We start from the raw sequence: 12,886 nt of genomic DNA, 5'->3' as shown, positions 1-12,886 counted from the left end.
TCTCAAATTAATCTGTGTATAACAACCGAGGAAGATGATGATTAAAGGACACACGGTTCTTTAAACATTTTGGTTACTTATTATTTGTAATCTAACATCATTTTAACAGTTTATTTTATTCTAAATAACAATCCGCACTATGTGCAGAATAAAATATTTAATAAATAATTTTACTGTAATTAATATATATATAAAATCTATAATATTTATAGGTACAATTATTATTTTGGATCTAAAAAATCTATTTGTGTAGTATATATTTTTTTAGTTTTATTTGAATATGAAATTCTTGTATAATAATTAAGATTTAACTTATGGAAATTATTATAATATGAATTTTATATTATCTCACCATATGAATCAAAAGTTCTTAAAATTTTATGGAAATGTAAGTAAGTGATACAATTAAGTTATAAAGAAAATAAAAGAATTAAATTTGGATGTCATTTAAAAAATATATATACAATGATATGTAAATAGAAATACTATTAAAAACTAAGGACAAATAAAGAAATCATTTCTCGAGCTTTGTGAGTGCAATATGTCAGTATTTTTTTGTTTATGAACCAAACTAGAAAAATCTCTCAAGCGTGATTGGAGGATAAATTCTCTTTCTGAAGCATACATAAACTAGAGTAAATTAGTTACGTATTATCAAACAAAAATTCTCATATGTCTATCTTATTGTTTATGCATTTACTATGTGATTCCTTTTCATAGTGATGATTGTAGTGTTTGAATTTTGTCGTTTGATAACAAAGGTTCCTTGCCTCTCAAGATTTACATATAAGAACACTAGTGACAAATTAAACAATGTTGTAGATCAAAAACCAAATATTTTAATTTAAGAAAACTAAATCATCTATAACTTTTAAAATAACTTTGACAATTAACATAATCCTTATAAATGTTGTATACAGTTTAACATAAGTATAATATTTAAATAATAACATAAAACCAAAATAAAGTAAAAATATGTCTATTTACTTTGACATACGTGGACTTGTTATAAAAAAGAATATGTAATTTACAAAAGAAAACAAACAAATAATAACATAACAACAACACAAACTATATAAACTTAGATGATTAAATTTGTAAACTACAAAAATACACCACAAAATAATACTACATTAATATATCTCCCATAATAATAAGAGAAAAAAACATAGCATATAGTAGAGTTAAGCCAATTATACGAGTAAATGATTGTATTAAAAAATACTACGGAGTTACAAACCATTCTAGGTTTTTTCGTTTCAGTTCTATATCTTAGCATTGTATAAACCATAATTTTCATGATTAATATAATTTCAAAAAAATTAATAATCATACTTTGAATATCAAATGTATTTCAAAATGTATAGAATAACATCCCGCGGCATCGCGCGGGTCTAACCTAGTTATGTATAAAAATTAAACTAAAGTTCAGAATATTCAAAGATTATCATAATAAGATTCATGGTGACAAATGGTATTCCAAAACAGAATCATTCAATATGGCTATAAAATTTGGTTATATCCCGAATAAAAATCCACCCACATTGTAGAGATTTTGAGTGTAGTATAATAACCAACAGCTGCTAGAACCACCAACGTAAAAGAAAAAACAATGCTTCTGAGATTTTTTTTATCAATCTGGAAGACTCAGATCATCATACTGATGCGAGAAACTTACACACTCTCTAATCCTTCTTCTTGTAAAAGGCTCCTTTAGGGATTTTGCTCATCACCTTACTTAAAACCTTCTCATCGAACACCACATATTGTTTCTTGATCTCCCTCATTGCCTTTTCACCAAAGTCATCTACTTTATCATCATACTTTTCGTAAAGCACGGGAATCGTGAAGAGAAGTACAGTTGCTGGAAGCAGAAAAAAAAAACAATGAAAATTAGATATTAGAAGGAAGACAAAGAAAACACAACTAGTTAAGGTTATCAATTGGAAGCAATAAGAGTATGGATTAGTACCGATGTAGATTAAGGTCAAGAAGTTGCAGGAGCTGCCAACTTTGGACAAAACCCATAAACCAGCAATCACCTTAAAACATATTTGCAACCCAATGTTAAAAAAAAACGAGAAACAAGCAAAATCAAACAACAACATAATTAACCAAATAAAAAAAGGTTTACCAAAAGAAACTTCTTGAGATCTCTTCCTGATGCAATGTCCCTAAGAACAGTAAATCCACGGTTGATTTCAATTCTTAGTCCAGAAGCAAGCTGAAGAACAACTTCCTCGGGGATGTGAACTTCAGGGATATGAGGAGTTGTCCTGTAATACAAAATAAAAAAAAAAAAAATAAAAAAAAAAAATCAGCTTTAACAGACCATGGATTAAACCTCAAATCTCACAATAACGATAAACATCCATCCATTAAAACTTACTTGTGAATAAAGGTACTAGCACTAGACCACAAGAACAACACAGCAAGAGTAAGAATTGAAATGTGGCCAAAAAGAGTGAGAAGATTGTATTCAAGCAACTCAAATAAGATCCAGGAAACAGTTGCAGCACCCAACACTCCTCCTGATACCTTCTTGTTCCTCCATAGGAAAATGTCGGCAGCTGAGATTTCAAAACAAGTGAAACCAATCATTCCACAGATCCTCTCAGATTCAGAACAAATCAACAAACAACAAATCAAATCGTTCGTTTAAATTACTTCTCATATCCAGATTTCCTGAATTCATACTCAATCCAAGCAACAAAACAAATCTACAACATCGGTAACAACACTGATCTACACTACAACAGCTCGATGAAGTAAACATACAGCAAAACTCCACAATCGATAGCAGTAAAACCTAGAATCCAGATCCGATAACTAAAATCGCCTAATCGATGATTCCTCATAGTTTCAGAGCAAAGAAAAAAAAAACAAAAATCAGGAGAAAAAAAAAAGAGAGATCCATACGTTTTCCGCCACCAAAAACCTTGTGAACAGGCTGTTCTCTACCGAAGAGACGATAAACCTTGGTTTTGAGAGACGAAGATTTCTTATCGTCATCTGAATCGGAAGAAGACGAAGAAGAAGAGTCACCGTGACCATGGATCTTCTCAGCTATCTTCTCCATGATTGATTCCTCGTGTTTGTGCTCTTCCGCCATTGTTTAACTTCGTTTTCCTTGAAACCTCCGCAAAAAAAAAAACCCCCTAAAACTGTTTTTCTTTTCTGGTTTCAGTAAGCGATGAGTGAGAAACGGAGAAGAAAATTAATAAAGAGACTTTCTTAAGTCAGTCTCTCTCTCTCTCTCTCTCTAAATAATAAGAGCGTTTGATACAGATTCAGTCTCACCCGTCGATTTATCTAAACTCAATCTTGGCCGTTGGATATTAATTGCTTACTTTCTAAGAAATTAATTAAATAATAGTAACATCTTTGAGACGGAAGACAAACGACCGTTAAATTCTTTAATCGAGCGTCCAAATTCGATTAACGTCTTCAATGGGGTCGCACGTGGTCGTCGAGAGGGTGGGCTCAATTACGACGTCGTGGGATGTCAGGGATCAAAGAACAATTTTATTTGGGCCTCTGAGAATTTTTAAGGGAAAAAAGCCCAAAGGTTAAGTGAAATTTTGTATCCTTTTTTTCTTTTTCTTTTTGTGACAATAACCCTAAATTCTTTAGGTTTTTCCACTATAAGTCATAATGGTAAGAGATCTAGTGAAGAATAAATATTGAGATTATGATCTTTCATATATACTCCGACGTATGTTGAATTTGAAACAACAACAATCATAGTAAATTGTGTACTTTATAAGTTCCAAAAAATGTTGGTGATCTCCAATTCTACTATATATGTAGTAGAGATAGAATGCATTATTTATGTGTACATGCTTTAGAATAGTTTTCTTGAACAATATGGTTTCTTATTGTGTAGAATGTAGATGCTTTTATAATAATTTTCTTGGGATAAATATGGTTTCATCCCCTGTCTCATTTCCAAGTTCTAAATATTGGGCTTAACTAAAAGTGTTTCGTAGTCTATCTAAAATCTTTGTTTAATATAAATCATTGCACAACACAACTATATTAATATTGCCGCTAAAACATAGTTGTGTACAAAATAAATAACTAGTCATATAAGACAAAATCTAGCTGTGGGTTATTGGTCTAATGAATCAAATTGTCTTTTTTCCTTTTAAATGTTTTTTCTGTAGTGCATTTAAATCATATACACATTCGACTTTAATTATATATATATATATATAAAAGGTATGTAGCTTAATTAATACCTATGTAAATCAAATAGCTAGGACTTACTATTGCGGCACCATGCCAAACAATTAGCCCGACAAGATCAGATTTTCTTAGGGTAGTAATATTCTCGTGATCAACAGGATAAAGAGAGGCATATCATTTTTATAAGAGTATCTGAAATGATTTGGGATCAACATTTTATTCAAAATAGATTACTACTACATAATTGGTTTAATCATTTGAGTTGGACGGAAATAGCTTAGGCAGGCAGCAGGCTGCTATGTAGCAATTTTTTTTTTTTTTTTTTTTATCGTATACCAATCTCATTTTTCAAAAAAAAAGTTTAACAAATTACAATATAAATATTTTTGGAGAAAATCCACTAAAGCTGAAATTCAGGGAAGCCTATCAAACAACGAGTGACTAGCTTCTTTGACTTGCTTTTGAAAGTGCTTTGCCCTTTTGAATATTTTGCTAAAGCAAAATAGTAGTAAAAGAAAAGGAAAAAAAAAAACTTTTTTTGTTTTGTTTTATTTTGACAAGATCGTGTATCCCATTAATATTATGTAAATTAAATCTCAACTAGAAATGAATTAATTTACATCGAAGGACTAAATATATAAATGCAGTATGAATGAAATTGAACTGAACCCATGAACTGGATTAAATTGTATAAGGAGAAAAAAAACAAAAAAACAAAGAAAAAAGAGTGATTGTATGAAAATTAAATGGATCATACGAAATCACGTACATATATATGGGCCCATTGTTCTGGGAACTTGATGAGGCCCATTGAAGAAGGGTGATAATGCGATATTTGGGGTCTACATCCACTGAATCTGACGGTCTGAAATGTCTTTCGGCAAAATAATGATGATGTTAATAATGTACGTCTTGGAAGTTGGAACTACAAACTTTACGCATATCGTTTGTGTAACTAGTAGTACAACATTATACTACATTATCCAGATTCTTTCAGAATCAGTTCAATTTTTTAATCACTTTTGTAGGCGACACCATTAATTTTGTCGATTCCCATTGATCAATAGAGAAATACTGTACTTTGTAACTCAAATATTGTAATTTGTAAACGTAGACTAAACATTAGAATTATGTACTACTATAATAATGTGGAAGTGTACTATGTAGATGGGAGGGAGTAGTAGAAAATAAAAGAGTACGTATATAACACTTTAATGATCTCTGACCTTTTGGTCTGACTGTCTCAGTCTGAAAGTCACGTGACTCACCTGCTCCCTTACGCTTAGCAACTAGCAACGCAACTCAATTCTTCGCCACGTTTTTGTTCGTTTATTAATCTCTTTTGGCTCTGTTTCTTCTGTAAATAAGGAAAATACAAAGAGAATTTACTTATATTACAAATTTATGACAAAATAAATTTTGTTTTATTGTCAGTATAATAAAAATTGTCAGGTATAATAATTTTTTTTTCTTAAACAGCATCCAAAGCTTGTTTTTTTTAATGTGGCAATCAGGTCTTTTTAGTCTTTTTTTGTCAACTATATCAAATCGACATTAAATTATACTGTATTAGACTATTAGTTTGTATTATTATCACACCAAAACTGGATAAGAGTGATCGTCACTGAATAGTGAATACTAAACAGTAAACACAAGATTAGAATTGAAAAGTAAATATATTTGTCGAGCAATTTGTAAAGATAAGACTACTACATTACCATGTAAGTAAAACTACTAATTATATAGACTTATGATATGAACTGTGTAACCGAATTGTGTAATTAAATGAGTTCTAGTACCTTTTTTGTTTTGCTTTTAGTCATAACACTATTTCATACCATAAGCAATAAAGAACACCATATTATATTATTTTTATAAAAGAAAAAGAAATATACTATTAATTATTTATTTATTTTATATAAAGGTAACCACTCTCTTTTTACAAGCACCGTAGTAAAACCCTTGTTTTGTTGTGTCATGTAAAAAGGGAGAGACACTTTGAAGAAGAAGAAAGAAGAAAGCTTTGAACACAAAAACGCAGCGTTTTAAGGGGAAAAGAGTTGATTCTGGCTTTCCCAACAATGGAAGCTTTCAGTCTCCTTAACTACTGGAAAAGCAGTGGTGGTCACGGTGGTGTTACTTTCCTCCCTCCTTCCTCCGATTCTTCCTCTTCTTCTTGCCGTTACTCCGCCGCCGATTCCACCGCAACCACCACCATTGTCACCACCTCCGTCACAGAAACTGAGGATGAAGAACCCGATGACGACAACGACAACGATGAAGGTCCCTTCTTCGACCTTGAGTTCGCTCTTCCAGCTGAAGAATACGAAGAAGACGACGACGGAGGAAGAGAAGGAGACTCCGTTTCCGATTGTACGGACGGCGGTTGCGAGTTCAAATTCACTCTTTCGTCTTGCTCCGGCGGAGAAGATCGAGCAGATCCAAACTCCCTCGACGATGTTTTCGAAGAGGTCGAACCACCGTCTTCTTCAGAGCAGCAGACCTGTTCCGTCAAAGCTCCTGCGGCGCAGTTATCGGCGTCGATTTTGAAATCCGCCACTAAGCTTCGCGTGTTCATGCTCGGAATGAAGAAACCGAAGCTCATCCAAACGAAACCGGAACCTAACTTCGGATCTGAAGACATCGTCGACAAACAAAATCCTCCTCTTCCTCCGCCGCCGTCGTCGTCTCACTCGCCGGAATCGCAACAGAAAAGTAGTACGGTGACAGTTAATTTAAAAGTCGAAGACGTTCCGATAGTTTCTTTATTCGCAAGAGAGAACAGTTCCAAGAACTCATCTTCTTCGTCGTCTTCTTCATCCTCATCGTCTTCCTCGTTAAAGAAGCAAAACGGCAACGAGTCTGTCGTTTCAGATGAGAAACGCTTTATGATGATGCAGAAGTACTTAAAGAAGGTGAAGCCGCTTTACATCAGAGTCTCGCGTCGTTACGGCGAGAAACTACGACACTCCGATCCACTAACAGCTCCGTCGTCGTCGGCGAGATCCACGGCGGAGAAATCGGAATCTCCTACGAAGAAGACGAGTAAAACGGGGAACAACATCAACATAAACATCCCAGCAGGGCTTAAAGTAGTGAGGAAACACTTGGGAAAAAGCAGATCGTCGTCGTCGACGGCGAGTACACCGTCGTCTACGGCTGCGGCGAGTGTAACGACTCAGCAGTCTGAGTCAAGAAGACGCGACGACTCGCTTCTTCAACAACAAGATAGTATCCAAAGCGCTATTTTACACTGCAAAAGATCTTTCAATTCCTCTAGAGGTAATTTAAAATTCAACTAATCAAAAAATCCATTAATGATTCAATTAAACATTTCTTAATTTGATTAATTAATTGTGTTTTGTTGTGAATATATTTTTTTTCAGATAAGGATCCGTCGGTGTTACCAAGATCGGTGAGTGAACCTTCCTCTTACGAGAAATGAGACAAGAAAAAATATCGTAATCTTTGGTTTTAGTTTCAAGAGAATCAATCTCAACGGTTTTGATTTTCTCGCATTAACAACTTATATGATAAGTTATTGTAAATATTTTGTCTTGTTTAGCTTATTTTGGTCAGAATTGTAGGCATTACCAAGTGTCGTGGGTTTTAGATGTTGGTCATGTAGTTTTGATGATGACTATTGAAACTTTGGAACATAAAAAGGGTTAATTAAGAAGAAAGATGTAGGATTCTTTTTTTTTTTTTTTTTCATTTTTATGTTAAGACACAACAACTCGCACACCAAAAACATACTACTATATATGTTATGAAATTGATTATTGAAGTATACAATGTATCTTAAAGATTATAAATTTGAAATTATTGAAAAATATGAAGCAAATAAAAAGCAGTTTTTAAAAGAGGGGAAAAGATGCTAAATATGTCATTACCTTTGAGTTGATCCCATTTTATAGTATTAGTTTATTGTTGTTGTTGTGTGAGTGGTATATTTGGTTATTTGGAATGACGGAAAGATAAGTAATGTGGGGCTATATTGGTAAGTGAGAGACGGTGAAAGTTGAGACAGAAACAGTGAAAAAATCCGATTTACCTTTTCCCTTTTTTTTTTTTTTTTTTTTTTGAAATGTGATATCTCTTTTTTCTCTCTTCTTTTTGTTTGTAAAAGAAAGGAAGAAAACAAATGCGTTAAAATTTCAAGTTCCCGTAACCGTAACCAAGATTCTATATAATATAGAAACAAAACTTGGCTCCAGATCAATAATGCACAATTCACAATAATAGCACACGGGTACAAAATGCATGGTTATTTTTCACCGATGGGTAGTACTATATTCAATGTTTTTTTGTTTGCGTGTGGTGTTATTTAATGTATTTCACATAAGAGCTATATTATCTAGTGACCGTTGTGAAATACAAAGACGGGTGGTCTCGCTTATGTTTATGTGTGGGCTCAAAAGCCCAATATTATCTATCTTATGAACTTACGATCAAAAAGCACACCAACATATTAAACAACAAACAATTCATAAACCGGATCACAAAACCGATCAATCACTACTACTATTTCACATAACAAATTTTGAATAAACCGACCGGTTCAATTGAGTCGCATGGTGTCACCTTCTTTCAACTTTGTCTGATGTCTTCTCTTGTTCATCTGATTCCGAGTCACAGCTGATTAGTCCATCTTCAGAATCGTACAACACGTCGTTGAAATCATCAAACTCGTACCTATCGTTATCAACATCGTAGCTCGAGTAATCGTAATCAACACTTCCCCTGTCGCTCTTTATATCCACCTCGTTAGTCAAGATTTGTACACCACATTCTATAATCTTGTAGTTGTCCAATTGATTCTCAGAGCTGATATAGACTTCAAACACTGCGTCGTTGCTAACTTCAGGCACGGTACCATGAAATATACACAGATGTTTCGTTCGCATTCCGGTAGATTTCTCAGGGTGTCGCAAGAAAACAGACTTAATGTAATTATACCATCCCCTGTTGTCTATGAGACGACACCCTAGTGTAACGATTCTGCAGTCTCTTGCATGTTGGCGATGGTTAGGCGAAATCACGACGCAAGCCTTGAACGTGGAGGATCCAGAAGATGGGAGAGTAATGTTCACGGAACTACCTCTGGCCCTGTGATTGAACTCACTAGGCATTGTGCTTCCATGGAAGCATGCCGAGCCGTCAAGAAACGGTTGTTGGATAATGGCTCTCTGAGCTTCTTCACCTAGTTTGAAGGAGTTGGTGAAGTTGAGTTGCGCATTTGGAGTGTTTAAAGGGTATGTTACCCTCTCCAGTGATTCGCAGTCTTCTGCGGTTAGAAGTGTGAGAGAACCTGGCAGCTCTGGCAATGCTTTAAGTTTTGTGCAGCGGAATAGACGAAGGCTGTCTAACCATTGTAAGTCTTTGATACAATCTGGAATCATCTCTATATCAGTCATGCTTAAATCTAGTACTTGTAGACTCGTGGGGAGATGTGTAAAGCTCTTGAGAGTTCGACATTCTGTTATATAAATATACAAAAGCTTAGAGCAATGCCTAACTGATGCAGCTACTTCTTCCACCCCTGTTCTCTGCAGAGAGATGCTCCTAATGGTTGTAGAGAAAACTGGAAAACTTTTCAGTTTTAGGCATCCGGTCAGGTATATAACTTCGAGAGATGCCAAGTTGATGTGAGTCGGGATGACTTGCAAACTTTCACAGTAACCAATATTTAACTTATCTAGTTTCTGAAGATTCCCAATAGAAGATGGAAGCTCTATCAAAGCCCGGCAAAAACTTACGTCCAATTTCTCCAAATTTGTAGCAAAAGAAAGATCTGGAAGTTCCTTCAAATGAGCTGAACATGACAAATCCATCTTCTTGAGATTCGTCAGCATCTGAATCAATGTAATCCACAAAAGAGAGAGGATGAACATAATATAGTACTACTATGCAAAACTATTCTTGTACTTCTTGTGATTGTGATTAATTACTACTAGTACTACTATGTATTGGATCCTCTATATTCCTCGCTTTAAGCTTCATCTTTGTATTTCTAATTTACTTTTGATTTAAATTACTACTAGTCTACTACTATATGTTTTAGAGAAATATCCTAAAATAACACTAATACAAGTTTTATAGACAAAAATAACACACATTCCACAATTTTCGAAACTTTTTTTTTCCTGCTATATGTGAGAATTGCCCTATGTTTTATATATTGGTATTTTGAAAATTTCATTATTAGTTATTTAGTTTACTTTATTATTGGTTGTTTAGTTTCCATAGAGAAACAACCAAAAAGGTATATGATAACTTACTAACCTGAGTTCCTTGCCAGAGGTACTCGAGCTGGCTATTTCGCATATTGAGTTCAACGAGATTTTCCGCGCGAAATTTAAGTGGAAGACACTTGGCTGGGTATGCATCCCAATCTAGTAATCTTAGGAGAGGTGGGAACTCCATATCCTCAGGTATATCCATTCTATCATTCCCATCACCACTGCTTTTGTAAACTCTGAGGAACCGAAGATTAACCATCCTTCTAAGGGCTCTCTTGCTTATTGTCACTTCGTTAATTCCTGATGTATCAAATAGTATGCCAGACACAATTCCATTACCCTGTTAAAAAAAAAATCGAATATGAATAACTTGTTAGCAAAATAGGTAAGATTTGTTTGTTTTGTCTTTACTTAACATTTTCTTAAGCGTAAGGAGCAAAGGAATTAACCAAATACAAAAAAATTACTGTTTCATTTTCAAGGGCATAACAGATATCTTGAGCATCTATTAAGATCCGACGTTTGCAAGGCTCTTCTCTTTGATTGGCTTGTATGCCGACTTGTTGTAGCAATTTGTGCATTCTTATTCCCCCATCCCTAGATATAAGAGATTTGCTTTCTAGGATATTTAACCCGTGTTCGATATTTAATTTCTTGTCAGCGAGCATGGCTTTCACGAGTTCACCATCTTTATTGTTGAAGAAGACTGCAATGTGGAGAAATAGAGATTTCTCATTCTCATGTAAACTCTCGTAACCAACTTTTAGTACATCTTCTATATCTCGATCAATGATAGTTTCTAGCCTGCATAACGTATACTTCCATTCGTCTTCATTCTTCCCATATAAAGATGAACCCACCACACGTAGACCCAATGGAAGGTCACCACAAAGCCATGTTACACTTTCTGCAAGCTTTTTAAAACCAAGACGTGGAGAGCTTTGTCTAAAAGCATACCTACATAAGATTTCAAGTGCTTCTTCTCTACATGGGAATTTTACATGGTATGTATTGTTGATACCATGTTGCCGGAGAAGATCTTTGTTTTCCGTTGTCACAATAATCCTACTTCCAAGACCAAACCACGTTTCATTAGCCAAAGCCTCTAATTGCTTTACATCATTCACATCATCAAGAATGACAAGTACCTTCATGTCGCACAATCTCTCTTTTATTGCACCTAAATGGCATATTCTCATTCCACTTTGGTTCAAAATCTTTGAAAGAAATTGTTCTTGTAAACACAACTTCAAGCCATACTCATCAAAACCACTCTGATAGCTTCTCCTAAGGTTGTCCACAAAACAACTAAGATGAAACCTATTAGAGAGTAGACTATGTAAAGCTCTGGCAATGGTTGTCTTACCAATACCTGCAGGACCAGTGATTCCAACAATCTTAACCTCATCATGATCTAATTCTAGCAAAGACTCCATCTTCCTCAAATGAGCTTCAAGTCCAACCATGTCATCAAAATCCCTAGATGGTGTAACATTCAGTTTGTCTGAAACATCTCTTACAATTTTCTCGATCATTTTGGCTTCATTGTCCCTAACAAAATAGAACAAAGAAATATTTCCATTAAACTGTCACGAGGAAAACAAATACTAATAGAGATAACATTCGTCTTTTGCCACAACTAATCTATTTCGAAAATTCATTCAGCAAACGATACCCTTAATCGTTGATCTATTCTAGTCAAAGTAGTTCCTCCTACTATCCTAAAACACCATTGCAGTACTATGTATTTTATTCCTCTATTGTGGTTACAAATTTGAACATAAGAAAAATAATTAAATTTCATTAAGACGTACATACCAGTTTAGCAAGTGTTCACCGGCTATGTTTCCCACATAGTTCAAAGCTTGGCTCCATTTTCGCTTCTCCTCCTCTGTTTCACGAGCACAAGTTTCATTAAAAGCGAGGCCGAAATCTCCGGATTGGTTGCGCACCTCAGATGGATCAACTCCGTAGAAGACAGTCATCACTATTTGTCCAATATCTTCCTTGCATTTCAGAATCTCCAACAACTCATCCAAACACCAGCTGGAAGAAGCATAGTTCCTAGAGAGCACCACGATAGAGATCCTCGATTCTCTAATCGCTTGCGTGAGCGCGGGGCTAATGGTTTCGCCTCTCACGATTCTTTGATCATCGAACATCGTAGTCCCGTTGTAGTAAAACTGTTTGCGAAAATGACTAAGAAAGCTTGTACGGACGTCTGATCCGTGGAAGCTCGTGAAGACGCGGTATCTCCAAGTATGAGGCGCAGAAGAAGAGGAAGAAGCCATGAGAAAGAGAGTAGTAGCGAGAAATGTTGAAGGTCAGATATACAAAACTGTCTCTAGGCGAGCCATATATGTAGGAAAAATGCAAAAGACACTATTCACCGTTTACTTTTAACTTCTGACATTTGAGAAGGAGAGTACGAAGTTTCTTGGCTTTTACAGTCCTCC

General features: G+C 34.8%; 3 protein-coding genes across 3 annotated transcripts; 1 reads left to right on the top strand and 2 right to left on the bottom strand.

Moving 5' to 3' along the window:
- Window positions 1–1,434: 1,434 nt before the first annotated feature.
- On the bottom strand, window positions 1,435–3,310 carry LOC104753075 (reticulon-like protein B3). The gene is made up of 5 exons (XM_010475354.3): window positions 2,920–3,310; window positions 2,390–2,570; window positions 2,135–2,276; window positions 1,973–2,042; window positions 1,435–1,864 (listed from the first exon to the last, which is right to left on the bottom strand). The coding sequence occupies exons 1-5, from the start codon at window positions 3,110–3,112 to the stop codon at window positions 1,686–1,688; spliced, it is 765 nt and encodes a 254-aa protein (XP_010473656.1). The 5' UTR covers window positions 3,113–3,310; the 3' UTR covers window positions 1,435–1,685.
- Window positions 3,311–6,066: 2,756 nt separating this feature from the next.
- LOC104753074 (putative membrane-associated kinase regulator 2) lies at window positions 6,067–7,871 on the top strand. The gene is made up of 2 exons (XM_010475353.3): window positions 6,067–7,470; window positions 7,575–7,871. The coding sequence occupies exons 1-2, from the start codon at window positions 6,270–6,272 to the stop codon at window positions 7,631–7,633; spliced, it is 1,260 nt and encodes a 419-aa protein (XP_010473655.1). The 5' UTR covers window positions 6,067–6,269; the 3' UTR covers window positions 7,634–7,871.
- A 353-nt stretch (window positions 7,872–8,224) lies between these two features.
- LOC104753073 (disease resistance protein RML1A-like) lies at window positions 8,225–12,764 on the bottom strand. The gene is made up of 4 exons (XM_010475352.2): window positions 12,249–12,764; window positions 10,898–11,981; window positions 10,474–10,770; window positions 8,225–10,043 (listed from the first exon to the last, which is right to left on the bottom strand). The coding sequence occupies exons 1-4, from the start codon at window positions 12,719–12,721 to the stop codon at window positions 8,769–8,771; spliced, it is 3,129 nt and encodes a 1,042-aa protein (XP_010473654.2). The 5' UTR covers window positions 12,722–12,764; the 3' UTR covers window positions 8,225–8,768.
- Between the last annotated feature and the right edge of the window lie 122 nt (window positions 12,765–12,886).

Source organism: Camelina sativa, chromosome 16 (genome assembly GCF_030686135.1).
Source record: "Camelina sativa cultivar CO46 ecotype springtype chromosome 16, ASM3068613v1".
NCBI lineage: Eukaryota > Viridiplantae > Streptophyta > Magnoliopsida > Brassicales > Brassicaceae > Camelina > Camelina sativa.
Note: the sequence above shows the minus strand (reverse complement) of the source record. Positions and strands in the feature narration are given on the sequence as shown.

Excerpts from the sequence above, each read along its gene's own strand:
- LOC104753075 (XM_010475354.3), bottom strand. The coding sequence starts at position 3,112 with ATGGCGGAAGAGCACAAACACGAGGAATCAATCATGGAGAAGATAGCT. Across the intron at positions 2,043-2,134 it reads ATCTCAAGAAGTTTCTTTTG|GTGATTGCTGGTTTATGGGT; the intron begins GTAAACCTTTTT and ends ATATGTTTTAAG. Across the intron at positions 1,865-1,972 it reads CTTGACCTTAATCTACATCG|CAACTGTACTTCTCTTCACG; the intron begins GTACTAATCCAT and ends TTCTGCTTCCAG.
- LOC104753074 (XM_010475353.3), top strand. The coding sequence starts at position 6,270 with ATGGAAGCTTTCAGTCTCCTTAACTACTGGAAAAGCAGTGGTGGTCAC. Across the intron at positions 7,471-7,574 it reads ATCTTTCAATTCCTCTAGAG|ATAAGGATCCGTCGGTGTTA; the intron begins GTAATTTAAAAT and ends ATTTTTTTTCAG.
- LOC104753073 (XM_010475352.2), bottom strand. The coding sequence starts at position 12,721 with ATGGCTTCTTCCTCTTCTTCTGCGCCTCATACTTGGAGATACCGCGTC. Across the intron at positions 11,982-12,248 it reads GGTGAACACTTGCTAAACTG|GGACAATGAAGCCAAAATGA; the intron begins GTATGTACGTCT and ends CTATTTTGTTAG. Across the intron at positions 10,044-10,473 it reads ACCTCTGGCAAGGAACTCAG|ATGCTGACGAATCTCAAGAA; the intron begins GTTAGTAAGTTA and ends ACATTGATTCAG.